Source organism: Marmota flaviventris, chromosome 3 (assembly GCF_047511675.1).
Source record: "Marmota flaviventris isolate mMarFla1 chromosome 3, mMarFla1.hap1, whole genome shotgun sequence".
NCBI lineage: Eukaryota > Metazoa > Chordata > Mammalia > Rodentia > Sciuridae > Marmota > Marmota flaviventris.
Window position 1 is genome coordinate 37,801,908 of NC_092500.1, and position 16,779 is coordinate 37,818,686.

The 16,779-nt window shown below is 33.4% G+C and overlaps 1 protein-coding gene across 2 annotated transcripts in view; it reads right to left on the reverse strand.

The window, feature by feature from the left end:
• Nucleotides 1–16,779, reverse strand: part of Acss3 (acyl-CoA synthetase short chain family member 3) — a 176,603-nt gene that overhangs the window by 14,323 nt on the left and 145,501 nt on the right. For both annotated transcript variants that reach the window (XM_071609157.1, XM_027929264.2), the window contains 3 exons: nt 15,963–16,026; nt 7,011–7,092; nt 4,517–4,639 (listed from right to left, as the gene is read on the reverse strand). In XM_071609157.1, the coding sequence (XP_071465258.1) occupies nt 4,517–4,639; nt 7,011–7,092; nt 15,963–16,026 (269 nt within the window). The remainder of the gene's footprint in view (nt 1–4,516; nt 4,640–7,010; nt 7,093–15,962; nt 16,027–16,779) is intronic.

Genomic DNA, 16,779 nt, shown 5'->3' on the forward strand with positions numbered 1-16,779 from the left:
AGATTAAAAAGGAAAAAAATAAGACTATTCATAGGCATCATTAGTGTTTACATAGAAAATGTCAAGAAATCTAAAAACAAACAAACAAACAGAAAAACAGAACAAGTCTAGAATTAGTAAGTAGAGTTAACGTAATAACAGAATGAAGATTAAAATATAAAAGTGTTTACTAGTTCTATTCAGTAATAAAAATTTGGACACTAAATCTTAAAAAAATACTATATACAATAACAAAAAATTAAATCTTAGGTATAAATATAACAAAATATGTTCAGAATCTGTATTATAAAATGTATAAAATAATTAAACACTAAAGAAGACCAAAACACATGAAGATGTATACAAAGTTTCATGAATTGGAAGATTTAATATAATATAGATATTAATATTTTCCAAATTAGTGTACAGATTTACACAAACTTAATAAAAATTTATGCATGAATTCATTGTAGCTATAGGAAAATTCAATCAAAAATATGTATATAAAATTAAAGGTAATATAAGTTGAGGAGTGAGATAGCTGGGTCAAAAGGTGGTTCCATTCTAAGTTTTCTGGATTGGCTGCACTGTTTTCTGGATTGGCTGCACCAATATGCAGTCCCACCAGCAATGTATGAATCTGGCCTTTCCCCCACATCCTCGCCAACACTTATTGTTGTTTGTATTCTTGATAGTTGCCATTCTGACTGGAGTGAAATGAAATCTTAGAGTAGTTTTGATTTGCATTTTTCCAATTACTACCGATGTTGAACATTTTTTCATATATTTGTTGATCAAATGTATATCTTTTTCTGAGAAGTGTCTGTTCAGTTCTTTGGCCCATTTATTGATTAGGTTATTTGGTTTTTTGGTATTAAGGTTTTTGAGCACTTTATGTATCCTAGAGATTAGTGCTCTGTTGTGCTTGTAGTAAAGATTTGCTCCCATTCTGTGGGCTTTCTATTCACCTCAATGATTGTTTATTGGCGAGAAGCTTTTTAGTTTGAATCTATCCCATTTACTGATTCTTGGTTTAAATTCTTGCACTACAGGAGTTTTATTAAGAAAGTTGGGGCCTAATACGACATGATGGAGATTTGGGCCTACTTTTTCTTCCATTAGGTGCAAGGTCCCTGGTTTAATTCCTAGGTCCTTGATCTACTTTGAGTTTTGTGCATGGTGAGAGATAGAAATTTAATTTCATTTTGTTACCTGTGGATTTATAGTTTTCCCAGTATCATCTGTTGAAGAAGTTATCTTTTATTCAATGTATGTTTTTGACGCCTTGGTCTAATATAAGATAATTGAAGTTATGTGGGTTAGACTCTGTATCCTCTATTCTGTACCATTGGACTACAGGTCTATTTTAATGCAAATACCATTCTGTTTTTGTTACTATTACTTTGTAGTATAGTTTTAGGTCTGGAATAGTAATGCCACCAGCTTCACTCTTCTTGCTAAGGATTGCTTTAGCTATTCTGGGTCTCTTATTTTTCCAGATGAATTTCATGATTGATTTTTCTATTTCTATAAGGAATGCCATTGGGATTTTGATTGGGATTGCATCTGTATAGTGCTGTTGGTAGTATAGTCATTTTGACAACATTAATTCTGCCTATCCAAGAACAAGGGAGATCCTTCCATCTTCTAAGGTCTTCTTTAATTTCTTTCTTTAGCATGTTGTAGTTTTCATTGTAGATGTCTTTCACCTCTTCCATTAAATTTATTCCCAATTATTTTTTTTAGACTATTGTAAATGGGGTGGTTTTCCTAGTTTCACTTTCAGCAGATTTGTCACTGATGTACAGAAATGCCTTTGATTTATGGGTGTTGATTTTATATCCAGCTACTTTGCTGAATTCATTTATTAGTTCTAGGAGATTTCTGGTGAAAAGTTTTGGGTCTTCTAGGTATAGAATCACATTGTCTGCAAATAGTGATAATTTGAATTCTTCTTTTCCTATCCTTATCCCTTTAATTTCTTTCATCTGATTGCTCTGGCTATTTTGTGTACAATCATGACTTGAAAAATTGTGCTCTATATGTAATATGAAATTATTTGCATTCTACAGTCATGTATAACGAATTAGATTTTTAAAAAAATTAAAGGGACTAGAACAGTCAAAATAATATTTAAAAAGAAGAGTTAATATAGAGGCCCCATGCTGTTCAACCTTAAGATACTCTATAGAGCTACAAGATCAAGTAGTATCAGTGAAAGGATAAATGCATGAGTTAATGATAGACCATACACTCAAACATTACTAGCTGATTTTTGACAAATATGCAAAGGCAATTAAATGGAACAAGGGAATCTTTTCTATAAATGATGCTGGAAGAACTGACATCCACTGTTTAAAAAAATAATTCTCAACCTGCATTTCACAATATAAAAATTAACTCAAATGTAAATTTAAAATGATACAATGCAAAACAAACTAAATGTAAAATTAAAAACCATAAAAGTCTTACATGAAAATAAGAGAAAAACATATTTATGACCCTGGCTTGGGAAAAAATTCTTAGATATGATACCAAAATCATGACCTGAAAAAGAAAAAAAAAATATTGGACAATTATACTTGAGGGAATGCTTGGTAAAATAAAAACACCAGCCACAGGCTAATAGAAAATATTTGCAAATTACCTATCAGAAAAAGGACTTGAGAGCATAATATATGTAATGAACACTTAAAACCAAATAATAAAAGAAACCAATTATTTACAAAATGGACATAAGTCATCAGATATTTCATTAAAGAATATATAGAAAGAGGGCAAATAAACATGTGAAAAGATGTACAACATCATTACCTATTATGTAAATGCAAATTAAAGATTATAAATATCAATGGAACTATACCCACAGACAGGATTCTCTTGACGAATCACCTTGGTATTCTTACCTTGATAACACCTGGCAACCTGATTTTTCTCTATTTGCCTCAAATGTGACATAATTGATACACTATTATAAACTTATTAGAATGGTTTAAATAAACTGACACTATCAGGTCCTCCTAAGGTTAGAAGAAATAAGGACACTCAGACACTGTTGGTGAGTACATAAAATAGCACAGCCCCTGTGGAAAACAGTGGTGTAGTTTCTTAGAAACTTAAATATACACTCAAAATATAATCTACAAAACCCACCATAGATATTTAGCCTAGTGGATTAAAGTAATATTTACATAAAACCTATTCTTGAATGTATATAATACCATTGTTTATAATTGCCCCCAAACAGGAACAATTCCTAAGTTCTATAATGGGTGAATGGATACATAGATTCATTAAGACACAATAAATAGTACAAAATACAAAGGACAAACTCTTGACATGCACAACAAAGTGGAAGGATCTCAAATGCATTTTCATAAATATCTCAAAAAGTTATAATACAATCAATCAACAAATATATGAAAAAATGTTGATCATCACTAGCAATTAGAGAAATGCAAATCAAAACTACTCTAAGATTTCATCTCATTCCAGTCAGAATGGCAGCTATTATGAAGACTAACAACAATAAGTATTGACAAGGATGTGGGAAAAAAGGTACACTCATACACTGCTAGTGGGACTGCAAATTGGTGCAAACCAATATGGAAAGCAATATGGAGATTCCTTGGAAAATTGGGAATGGAACCACCATTTGACCCAGCTATCCCTCTCCTCGGTCTATATCCGAAGGGCTTAAAAACAGCATACTACAGGGACACAGCCACATCAATGTTTACAGCAGCACAATTCACAATAGCTAAACTGTGGAACCAATCTAGATGCCCTTTAATAGATGAATAGATTTTAAAAATGTGGAATACTACTCAGCAATAAAAGAGAATAAAATCATGGCATTTGCAGATAAATGGATGGAGTTAGAGAAGATAATGCTAAGTGAAGTTATCCAATCTCAAAAAAACAAATGCCGAATTTTTTCTCTGATATTATGAGGCTGATTCATAGTGGGGTAGGGAGGGGGAGCATGGGAGGAATAGCTAGATAGGGCAGAGGGGTGGCAGGGGAAGGAAGGGAGCATGGGGCTAGAAATGATAGTGGAATGTGGTGAATATTATTATCTAAAGTACATGTATGAAGACATGAATTGGTATGGATATACTTTGTATACAACCAAAGATATGAAAAAAATTTTGCTCAATATGTGTAATATAATTGTTATGCATTCTGATGTCATATATAAGTAAAAAATTTAATAATATAAAAAAGAATAAATTAAAAAAATAATACAATAAATGTTGGCCAAGATGTGGGGAAAAAGGTACTCATACATTGCTATGGGGCTGCAAATTGGTACAACCACTTTGGAAAGCAGTATGGAGATTCCTCACAAAACTTGGAATGGAACCACCATTTAACACATGAGCTCATATCCATTCTATAACAGGAGTGAGCTAGCCTCTGTTGCAAACCAAGGGTGTGGTAATTCTCCCTGTTGAATGGCTTAGACTCAATATTTCCTTATTTCAGCTCTGTTCCTCAACACTACTTGGAATAAAATAACAATATTCATCAATACCTCTTCAATGGCACCCGCAGAAATCCTGTGACCTGCAACATTTATGACATCATCAACTCGAGACATAACATACACATAGCCTTCCTCATCCATGTAGCCAGCATCCATGGTGTCATAGTAGCCCTGGAAACAAGAATGAACAAGTTTTATTAGCATGCACTGTTAAGTAATGCAATCATTTTTAAACCTGGTAAAACATAAAATGTAAAAGAAATGGATTTACTGTAGTATTTGACTTTTTCATAACTGGACTACAAAATTAAATTACTTTTGATTTTGAAACCTTACTAGAATCGCTTTGCTCCTCTACCAGCCTGAAATAAATTAAAGTGTTCTTATATATGTTCAAGTTAAATGTTTGAACTTAGAGTTATAAAGTTTATGAACCCAATTACATTTTTTTAATGGAGAAGTAATAGCTCAATATTTCCAATATACCTTGGTATTGCAAAGTAATTCCTTGATAAAGTTCTTCTCTAATTGTATTAATTTTTAAAAGCTTTAAAGCTCAGTATGAATAAATACAAAATAGATCACTGGTTTATTAACATATATTAGGATTGGACTCAAGCCTCAGTGAAATTTAATAGTGAAAATGAGATAAAATGTGCTACCTCAGAGTAGCAATCATAGTAGGAAGTATCAAGAAAAATAAGAAATAGAAAGAAGAAATATAACTTTCTTTAAGGTTTCTGAGTTTTTTTGATACCTATGTAAAAACCCATTTGTGTTTCTTAACCTTTCTGACACTCAGTATTCTTCTTTTTATTTTTATTTTTTTATTTTTTTTATTGGTGAGGGCGGGTACTGGGGATTGAACTCAGGGGCACTCAACCACTGAGTCACATCCCCCAGGCCCTATTTTGTATTTTATTTAGAAACAGGGTCTCACTGAGTTGCTAAGCACTTCCCCATTCCTGAGGTTGGCTTTGAACTCTCTATTCTCCTGTCTCAGCCTACTGAGCTGTTGGGATTACAGGTGTTTACACCACTGCGAATAGTAAGACTCATTATTCTTATATGCTAAACGAGTGAAGGAACTCCACCTTCTAAGACCTCTTTGAAGCCTATATGAGACAGTGCATATGAAGTAGAAGACAGACTTTGGCACATCATGAGCCCTCAATAGTATTATTGTAATTACAACTGTTATCACAAGAGGCAGCCTAGAGCAGTAATTAAGAGCACTAACTCTGGAACCAGATGCTTTTGGTTCAAATCCCAGCTCCACCACTTCTTACCCCTGGGAACTTTGTGTGAGTTATTCAACACTACCATTCTGGTTTGAACCCTCAGATGAGAGATATATGGTCAGGTAAGAAGAGTCACTTCATACAAGTTAACAATATACTGGGGTTCAAATGAAACTTTGGTGTTAAAGGCAATCACGTTAAAAACCACATGTGCATATTATTTGCCACTGTCAGGTTATAATTAATCATATCAGAACCCTGATGCTTTTTAAATGTGGCCCATCAGGTAGATAGATTGAGCTGGCTGGAGTCAACTGTACTGACAAATCTTCTCTGCCACAGTCTATCAGGGGACTGTTCAATCTTGGCTATTGAGGTCATTCCACTCTGAGATATCTTTCTAAAGAAAGCTATTTTAATTCTTGTCATTTGTCTAGTTGATTAGGTAATCTGTCTTTCACACACAAATAATAAAGATAGAATACTAAATACTTGGAGACACTTTTTTTTTTAAATGAAATTCCAATTATTCATTTCTTTTTACCCAGAGCATAATGAGGACAAAGTATCACTCTCAGGGCAAGAAGGAGAAGTAAAGGGACAGCAGAGAGACCATGGGTGGGACTCTGACCTGTGTGATCAATGAAGTGCTGTTATGAACACAATGCACTTTACTGTGACCCAGTGATGGGCAAATGACAAAACAGAAAACAGGAAGATCTTTGTTATCCAGGCTACTGGGGCGAGGAATGGGCTTTGGGAATACTGTTTCTACCCTATGTCTACATTTTTAACATGGAATTTTAAAATAAAGAGTTCATAGAACTTTCAGGAAAGAATGCCAAAAGTACATAAAGGAATGGAAAAAATGCGGCTTCTGTGCTAATCAAATGAATTTTACTCATATAGCCAGGTGTGCATGCGGTCAAGTAATGACATTGTATAATTTCAGTTAGTTGTTCTCAGTCTGTACAGAGGAATTCAGTAGAGGAAATAATATAGAAAGCAAAATAGAAAAAAAAAAAACCATTTAACAAAAAGAAATTGCTGACATTGAGAGCTTAGGAAAAGCTCTCAGAGAAACTGAGAAACTTCTATGTCCGAAGACTAATAATGCATGTAAAATTGACTTAATTAGATAATTGTAATTTGCATATTCTTATCCCTAAAAGTTGGAGACTGGTTCAGATAACCTTTAAAAGTCACATCCATGATTCTAGAAGCATATTGATCAATTTAATAGGCAAAATTAAAGAAAAATATATAAGAAGATTAAAAAATATATATATTAAAATTCTTACAGGAAATTTTTCAAAGTATAAATGCTTGAATGCTTCCTGATTCTTCCAGAGTCCTGAAAAAGCCCCCGGTGGTAATGGCAACCTTATATAAAAACAGAGCATTTAAAATTACAATGAAAGTCATAAGAGCAGATTGATTAGAGCTATCATTTTTCCAGTATGATGAATAATTATAATTCAAATCCCACATTGAAGTACAACCCCTAAACCTGCTGGGCAGGTTGTGTCTAGTGGAAGCCTAAGTATTTGGCTATGTCACAGCACTACTATTGAAGAATGACTGTTATTTGGGAAGGACATAAAGGCTCACACATTTGGCATTCAAACTTATTAGCAATAATCACTGTTTCATAAAGAAGCATAACATCTGCAAAAATGAGCCAAAAATGCATCACTAAATTACTCTTTAATGCTTTCATCATAGGAAAATAAATTCATCTTTTTTTTTAAAATACCAGGATAGCAACTGTCATCTTTGCCTCTCGGTGCAATGGAATGTTCCAGGTTAGCATCCAGTATACAATCTTATCTTCACAGTCAGTATTCTTCACACAGAATTCCCTGGGAATTCTCTATCCCTGCTCACTCTTCTATTCTTTCTTTTCATGACCATCTAGCACTATGTACTTTCTCATTCCCAGGAACATATAGAAGTCTTGAGCCTATTGAATAGACGGTCCTACTTATTTTTTCTTTCCAGTGAATTTCCTAGAATTCTTCCTTCTTTCCTCTATAGTATCAATTAGGTGTTATGTGCATGGCTTAATTGTATCCATCTATAATTTATCTGTCATCTATCTATGTGCACATAAATAAATGAACAAAATGTTCATCTTGGTTGCATGTAGGAAGTTTCCACTCCACAAAGACAATCATTCAAATTGTTTTCTGGGTACCAGTGGGAAATTTGGGTACTATAAAACTTGATGATTTTCAAAAATGCTCCCGTATTCATACAATTAAAATAAAAATGCTCAGTTCTAACTTCATCCTTCTGATGCTGAAAAAAGTCAAGATGATTACTGCTCACTTTAGGAGATACCAAACACCTTTCCCACAAGAAAGATTTTCAGTTCTGACAGAATAAAAGGGGAAGCAGTGCAATTGGATGGCCACCCCAGGCTTACACCTCCACAACACTGAATTTTATCTCAGCATTGTCAGGAAGAAAATGCGGCTAGAGGTAGGAGCAGCTGCCAATGCCTTTCTGGACAATCCAGCTGATAGCGCCCATTTCCACCATGGTCAGCTTGCTAGTAGTAATCCTCATTAGGGCTTTCCCTTTGCTATGTGCTTTTCTCCCCCCTGCCACTTTTTTAAAGAAAGAGGAAATATGCTATGCTAGCATTTCCGTACCTCACATTATTACATAAATTGCATGTAAAAGCATTTCATAATCTATTAAAAAAAAAAAAAACTACAGAAATGCTGGTGTATTTTGCTACTGCTTCTATTCCCTCCTTTACTGTTCATCCTTAAATCTATTTGAAGATAGCAGGCTGAAATTGATAATCCCCCCCAAATTCTTTTAGCTGATTTTACTGTGCTAATCCTGAATACTCATGTACAAATTATGAGATTGTTTTAATCAATTTGTTAATATTCTGCAAAAAAAGAGTGAAACATCACTCATTATTAAGCACCTAAGCTAAACATTAACATGGCACTCACTATAAAGTCAATTTAATGGCATTTTCAGAATGCTACAGGTAAAAAAAAATGAAGAAGAGAACTCTAAGAAGAAATGGGAAAATGAATGTTAATAAGAAGCAAAAGGTATAACAGTAATGAATGAAACAGATGCAAAATAAATAAGATAAATTTGATAGAGATGTGCATGAATAAGAGATAATTTTAGTTGCTCTTAGGAAATATATCATAATATATACTCCTTTCAGTATTTCTTTGTGTCATTTTGTACAGATGCATGGGTGTATGCATTAAAAATATCTTACTACTTATAGTACAAAGAAAATAAAAGTAACTAAAATAATAAATAAAAGTAACCAAAATAATAAATTGTAACTGACATTCATACTGGAATGAGGATAAAAGAATGGTGGGATTGCTGATATACAAGAATGTAGATCCAAATAAATTAAGCACATAATATTGCCTGTGCTGAGATATATATGTATCTAAGGGCCTATTACTGAACAAACATTTCTCTCATTTTATCTACTGTGAATCAAAGATGTTGGTTTACAAATGGCCACATAGTAGTATTTCCTCACATTAGAGACTCTCTCTTTTTCTCTCTATTTTTTTTTTTTGGAGATCACTGACTAGACAACAATAATGTGATAATACTGAATTATCAATGTTTTTTAAAAGAAGGTAATTGTGTAATCCAATTATTATTCCAGAAGAATCTGAAATCAGTGTAATGAAATGGATAACTGAAATACACAGTAAAACAATAAAAACTAAATGTGAGGGATGAAGAAGAGAGATGAATTAAAGCTGACTCTAAAGCTTCCAGTCTAGATCAATAATAATACAAACAAAAGGAGCTCAAAAGCTCAAACATAGCAAAAGCAACATTTTCAGGAGAGGTCACATATTAGAATTTGGAGATGTAGAGAGGAGATAGATAATTTGGTTTAGATGTTGAATTTTAGGAATCTCTGGCATCATCGGTAGAACCATGAAATAAGAAGTTCATAAATCCACATCTGAGAATCAATGTATGGTGAGCCTGGACAGTGAGATAGACATGCTCCTCAGACGTAGCTGGGTAATCACAGAACTTAGAGATCAGTGGATAATCCAGATAAAGTTTATGGAAGAGAAAGGAGAAATCCAAAGTCAAACACAGTGTTCAAAAAGGATTAAAGAAAATGACCACTGGACAAAAAAAAAAAAAAAAAAAAAAATCAGAGATGTCTGGGAATGAGAATTTATATCACAGGCACCACCAAAGTAGAGCATTAATAATGACCAAGTGCTCAACAAAGTGTAAAGGTTGTTTTCAACCTGGTTCAACAAAAGAAATGAAACTTTATAAGTAAGATACTTTGAATATTCTTATGATTGCCATTTCAGGCAAATGGAGCAAGCAACAGCTGGAGTACCTAGAGGCAGTAAGTTAGATTATACTTTTTATTAGTTTGTGGGTGACTGAAAGGAATGATATAAGTCATTGGTTTAATTCAGAGAGAGGCAGGTTGATGTAGGACAGGGAAGATGGAAGTAGAACTAGCTGAGAGAAAATGAAGGTGTAAAAACAAGAAAAGAAAACAATTGAGAGATTATGCCATTGTTTTATTCATTCACTCATTCATTTGTGAACTAACTCAAGAATTCATTTTATTCATTCATTCAGTATTTTTGGGGGGCTTGGTATTCATCAATCAGTGTGGTAAGCATTAATAATACAAAAATTTAAACTCTGGTCTCTGATATATAGCAATTCCCACACAGAGTAAATTACAAGAAATTCTGTATTTTTGAAAAGCAAATGGGAAGGAAGATTGATGCACATGATACCCACTCCCTTAAGTCAACAATAATGTAAAAATGTAAATACTCAGGTGTTGTTTTTTTTTTTTTCAGGCATGCTTTATAGCAAGTGATTAAACCTTGCACTACCAGAGGCTCTTGAAATAAGTTTTATCCCTACCCAAAATGTGGAACTGCTGGAAATGGCATATATGTATATCTCAAGGTATTTCTGAAATGCCCCCAGAAAACTGCTTTGCTATACACAAATCTAACTGAAGGTCAGACTAGAAAGTAAGACAGGATATTACAATTGGTAATTGGTAAGGCAAAATGAGGGGATACTCTCCTGTTCCTCACAAAGTGTGGTGTCTTTAAAAATTCAGATGATGTTATCTGAATATCAAAAATGGTGTCTAAGGAGGAAACTCTGAGAAGAACCATACAAGAGAAAGAAAAGCAGAAAAGAATAAAGTTACCAGAATTGGAAGTATTTGTGATACATACACATTAAAAAAGTAACATGTGAAAAAATATTCTATGCTTTTATAATGAATCTTATTGTCATGTACAAATAAAAAGAACCAATAAAGAAAAAAAGGAGAGAAAAAGAAAGATCCAGACAGAAGTTATGTGTGTATAAGACAGACAGAATTCGGTTTTTTTGCAATATTCTGAATGAACACTTTTCTCTCCAATGCTATCTGAAGGATTATCCAACATTAAGTGCAATTCTTTCTTCTGGAATAATGGTGCACTGGGGATCTTTTTCTGAAACTAGAAAAACAAATGCTTTTTCTGAGGTTAAACATAAAAATGCAATGCACTTGCAGAAGGAAGGAAAAGATAGAAAAAAAAGAAGAAATGGGGCTGGTTAATGCATATACTCAACCTTCAAATTGGAAAACAAATGCTACCATCCTGTGAAATTTTACACAACTCTTCCAAGCAAAGTGAAAACCGGGTATTTATTATAACTCCTCAAAGGGTTAATCAGTAGCTCCTGGTAGATAATGTCCTTTCCAAAGAGATCATTCTGATGGGAGAAGAGGAATAAATGAGGCGAGTGATACTGGTGTGGGAGGGAGGTATCAGAATGCAGGGAAATCCTTCAACCATGAGGGCAGGAGGGGAATGTCCATCACTCTAGAAGGTAATACATCCCAAGCATTCTGCAGTGTAAAGCTCCCAGATGTCTCCTATTCCAGATAAAGGATGATCTATCTGTATTCACTACTAAAACAGGAATCCCTGTAGATTCAGAAATAAATTGAAAACAAAACTCCAGTTTCCCAGAGAAATCTGGAGTTAAATTCTAACTTTGTACTCCTGGTACTTCCTACAGGGTCCTTAGGCTTTACTTAAGATTTTCATATGAAGTTACTTTTTATCTCCCCAGAAGACACTGCCTAGGCCATCATTTCATTCTCTGTGGGCAGACAAAGGACTGGGTGATAATGTGAATTCTAACTGTGTAACTACTAATGATGCTTCCTTTCTTATGTCTGAAATGAGGATAATATCTGTCCCTTTGTCTGCCTCTGAGAGTCATTAGGAGGCTAACCAGGGATCATACTAAGATCTGTACATGAGATTTAAAAAGGAGAAGGATTATGTGACATTGTTGGTTTTACTCAAAGGATACTGGATGAAAAGAGAGATGTCCTGGCTCTTTCCCAAGATGGCAGTATGGTGACTGAATCACTGCTGTGAAGGCATAGAGATGTGAAAAAAAAAAATATCATTAAAAGCCAAGAGTTCAATATCTGGAGAATGAGAAATTGGCAGGCAGTTAAGTAAAAGCCACTTGGACAATTCCATACAGCTCCCTCGCACCCACTGCTGTCCATGGGGCACAGGTCAGCAGAACACAGCATGGGTGAATAAGCAGCATTTCCAATAGCAACAACAGATCTGGTCAGAAACACTTACGCCCATCAGAAAGGAAGAGCCAGAGACCTATGGCTTTAATAACAGAGAGCACCGTGGTACCAAGGCAGGCAATTGTAGTTAAAATTTTCTTTCATACTCTGCTCTCTGTTGCCTGAAAATTACTGACTCATAGTTTTATTTCTGCACTTTAGAGCTCTGGATGCAATTACAGGAGCACCTTCTAAAATTCATGAGCATTTTGTATTCATAGCAACTCAGATACCATAACTTTCTCACTAAATTAACTGATTGGAGTATGCTTCAAAATCAAAAGAATTTTTTAATGTCTATGTGGGCTTCAAGTTTTCTCTCCTGCTAGAAAGGTAAATTCTGTGAATGCAAGTAACCTTCTAAGACACTAAAAACTGTTGGATCCTGTTTATCATATACCATAGCTTACAGTAGTTTAAGAATCATTAAAATTTTTACCTTCTAGTAAAGGGTCCACAGAAAAGAAAAGAAATTATGTCTGGAATGCCACAACAAAGCAGGTGGGAAAGCTAAGCTAATCAAGAGATTTGTGGGTTTTGTTCCTGTGTTTTTTTTAATAAATCATGAGGTCTAAACAAGGACCTACATGAGCAACTCTTATTGATGTAAATATGAAAACATTCTACACATGCTGCAAACAGCCACTGACATGCATGGGAAATTTTTATATTGACGATTTACAGTAGAGTAGGTATTAGCAATGAGGTTTTCAAAAGTGTGTCCTTTCTTTCATAGATAAAATTGATTTCCTGAAAAACAGTTCCATATTTGTTCTATTGAGGGCAGAGAGGGGAGAAAAATGCCTTTTTGTGATCTTTGGTTGTTTTCTGATTATTTTCCCCTTACCTTTCTAATGCAATCATATATGTAATCTTTTTAGATATTCAGTTTCACCCTTAACCAATAGGAGGAACAAAATCCCAAAGCACTTCTTTATATATTGCATCCTCATAATTCATAATAAAATCTCACAACCCCAGGTCTATAAAATAAAATTCCATGCTTAGGAATACAGAGGGGAAAAAAATCATTCTGAACTGGTAACAATCTAGACAAAGGATTGCTTTAAGGCAACATTTGTGTTACTTTCAAGGACTTGGAATAACATAAGGCCATAAGGAAAAGTCATAGTTTATGTGGGATATGGCTGTATTTCAGTATCTCTGAATGGATGCAGAGCAAAATTACCCATAATTAGAGTGACAGAACCCAGGAGAGGTTCAAAACTGTGCTGACATCAAATGCCACCTCTGGGATCTTAAAAGAGTTGCTTTATGAAATAGATGACTCATTTATAGTTAGGTTATATAACAATGTATGCAGTTAGAGTGCTTTGAAAAGCTCTCAAAAACCATGTGCTTCCTTAAGCAATTTAAACATCAACCCACAATTGTGTTCATACTATTTTCTTGGGCAAGCCCTCCACCCCCCTTGCTATTTGTCTCCTAATGGGTCATATTTCAACTTGTTCTATGTGAATATGGATTTTGATTTAGAGAACTATGACTACTAATGGCATATTCAATATTTATTTTTTCCCTATTTTAGGATATACTATCTTTAAATCAAAACTTTACAAAAAATAATATAGTGCCTATATGTTTACTGATAACATAAAAGTATGAGGAAGAAAATGTGCCGTGGTGTGTATCTGCTCTATTAACTTTTGTAAAGTTAAAATATCTCCATGAGAAGAAATACATTTTACTACTGCTTTTCTTGTAATTTCCACAGCACTTAAAATATTTTATTAAAGGGAGACAGTCTCCGAATGCTAAGTAATAAGAGTTCTTTTTAATTCTAAGAGAAATAAATGAGAAAACAAATCTCTTTTAAGACCTGACATACAATGTTTTATATTTATAGCAGCTCATTCTGGTGAATTATACTACATAAGAAGTATCAGTAAAGCCTTAAAAAATAATGATAATAATATGAATCAATGAAAACAATCTGTACCAATTATTTAAATGCACATATTATGTGGCTTCCAACTTAATCAACTTCCACTTCAGCTTTCACTAGTGTCAACATTTTTTTTTTTTTTTGTACCAGGGATTGAACTCAGGGACCCTCAAACACTGAGCCACATCTCCAGCCCTATTTAGTATTTTATTTAGAGATAAGGTCTCACTCGGTTGCTTAGTACCTTGCTTTTGCTGAGGCTGGCTTTGAACTCATGATCCTCCTGCCTTGACCTTCTGAACCGCTGGGATTCCAGGCATGCGCCACTTTGCCTGGCTAGTGTTAACAATTTTAAAGTATTGATTGCAAAGTAATTTTAAATATTTCACATCAAACATTAGCATTTTTACCTATCAACTGAACAATGATGAACAATGTTAACAAAGAATGGTGGTATTTGGTTAAGTTGGGAATTTTATACTATGTAACTCTTTGACCCCAGTAATTATACATTTAGCAATTATTAAATACTATATCAATAATTAGAAAAGGAAAAAAGACAAAGCAAAAAGTGTATTTAATACAATATTACTTATAATCATAACAATTCAAAAAGTGAATACAAAGACTTTTACAGGACAGAGTAAAAATTAACAATGCTTTTGAAGGGCTGAAGAGGTAGCTCAGAGGTAGAGCACTTGACTAGCATATACAAAGTGCTGGATTCAACTCCCAGCACCCTCAAGACAAAAATGCTTCTGAGGAAGGTTTAAGATAAAACAGTAATCTATGAAAACATATCTAATTAATTCAATTATGTAAAATGCTTGTCAAAAAGTAGACAGCCATATAGTCATATGTCACCTTATGATGTGATATGTTCTGAGAAATGTGTCCTGAGTGATGTAGATGCTATGTGAGCATCTCAAAGTGCTTTATACACACTTCTTGAAGGTATAAGTCTACTAGTTGATGCAGTCTTGATTGCAGGACAAATATGATATTTATAAGGCCACTGCCAGCATAAATTGTTATATTGCGTTACAGTAAATATTTTTTAAGTAGATGGAATACACTTTTAAAGTAATGATAAAAAGTCTAGCTATAGTAAATATACAAACCAGTAACATGTTTATATACTGATTATCAACTATAACATACTGTATATAATCTTATGTGCTATACTTTCAAAAGACTGGTAGAGCCATAGGTTTATATCAGCATGAACACAAGCTCATGAGTAACAGGTTGCCCTATGATGCCAGTAAGTGATAGGAACTTTTCAGCCTCCATCCTAAACTTAAGGAAATACTACCATATATGGGGTCCCACGTTGATTGCAATGTCATTTTGCAGCACAGACCATGTATTCCAAATTAACAATGAATTGCTGTTAGATACAAGTTTCCTTTATAATCTTCACATTATTTGTATAATCAGAAAAAAAGTTATTTTTAAAAAGTGCAAGATTTATTTTTTTTAAATTATATGTAAATTTAAAAAAAATATTTTATGGGGTTTCCATCTTTAAGTTACAACAGAGTTGATATAATTCTCAAGCAGTACACAGACTCATTTTGCAACAACCTCACTTATACTATTAATCTAATAACTCCATTATTTTCCTTAATATAATATACCCACTTTGCCCTTTTAAATAATAGCATTGAAAAGTTTGCTTACTTTACCACAATATTTCCTAAACATCGAGCCTTCAGTTTTTGCATGTTGTCATCCAAAATCATAACTACAAAGTAAAATATAAATAAAATTTTGAATAAAAATGTTTATAAAATAAAAATGTTAAAGCGTAAACATTTTTTCATATTTTCTATATTCAACCGCCAAACTCTAGCTTAAAAAGTGATTTTTAAATCCTCTAAGACCCTGAATATATACAAATAGTTAAAATATCCTAGAGAAATTATGGACATTTGTTTGATTCTCTATGAGATCATAAATTTTCCTTCATAATCTCCCTTAAAGACACTGTATTTCAAATTTGTTGGCATATATAAGATTTCATAATCTTTGTTAATTTACTTATACCCTTCTCATCAGTTAAGAACATTCAGAATATGTTCATCTTTTCAAATTTAAAGGAAATAAAGTTTAAAATACATCAAAAATAGTACACAAAATAAAAATAAAACTTTTAAAAAGCACAAAAACCCACTTATTCTGATTTAAGTCTTCATATCCACTTATGAGATTTAAATTACTTGAATTTAATCTTCTGAAATATTATTCAAATGTCTTCTGTGATATCTCAATAAAACTCTGAATGTGTTTATTCTAAGCTTGTATCCACATTCAGTACCCCTCACTGCAAACTAAAATGAAGACACATCAGTATCATCTAGACTTTAATGGGGTCTTTATGTGGTTCTCTTCACCCAGGTCATTCAACTTAAGCAGCTATGAGAGGAGGTAGACACTGGGCCCATACATAGAAAAGTGCTCCCATCTTTGTGCTCCTGGAGCACTTTGTTTATACACT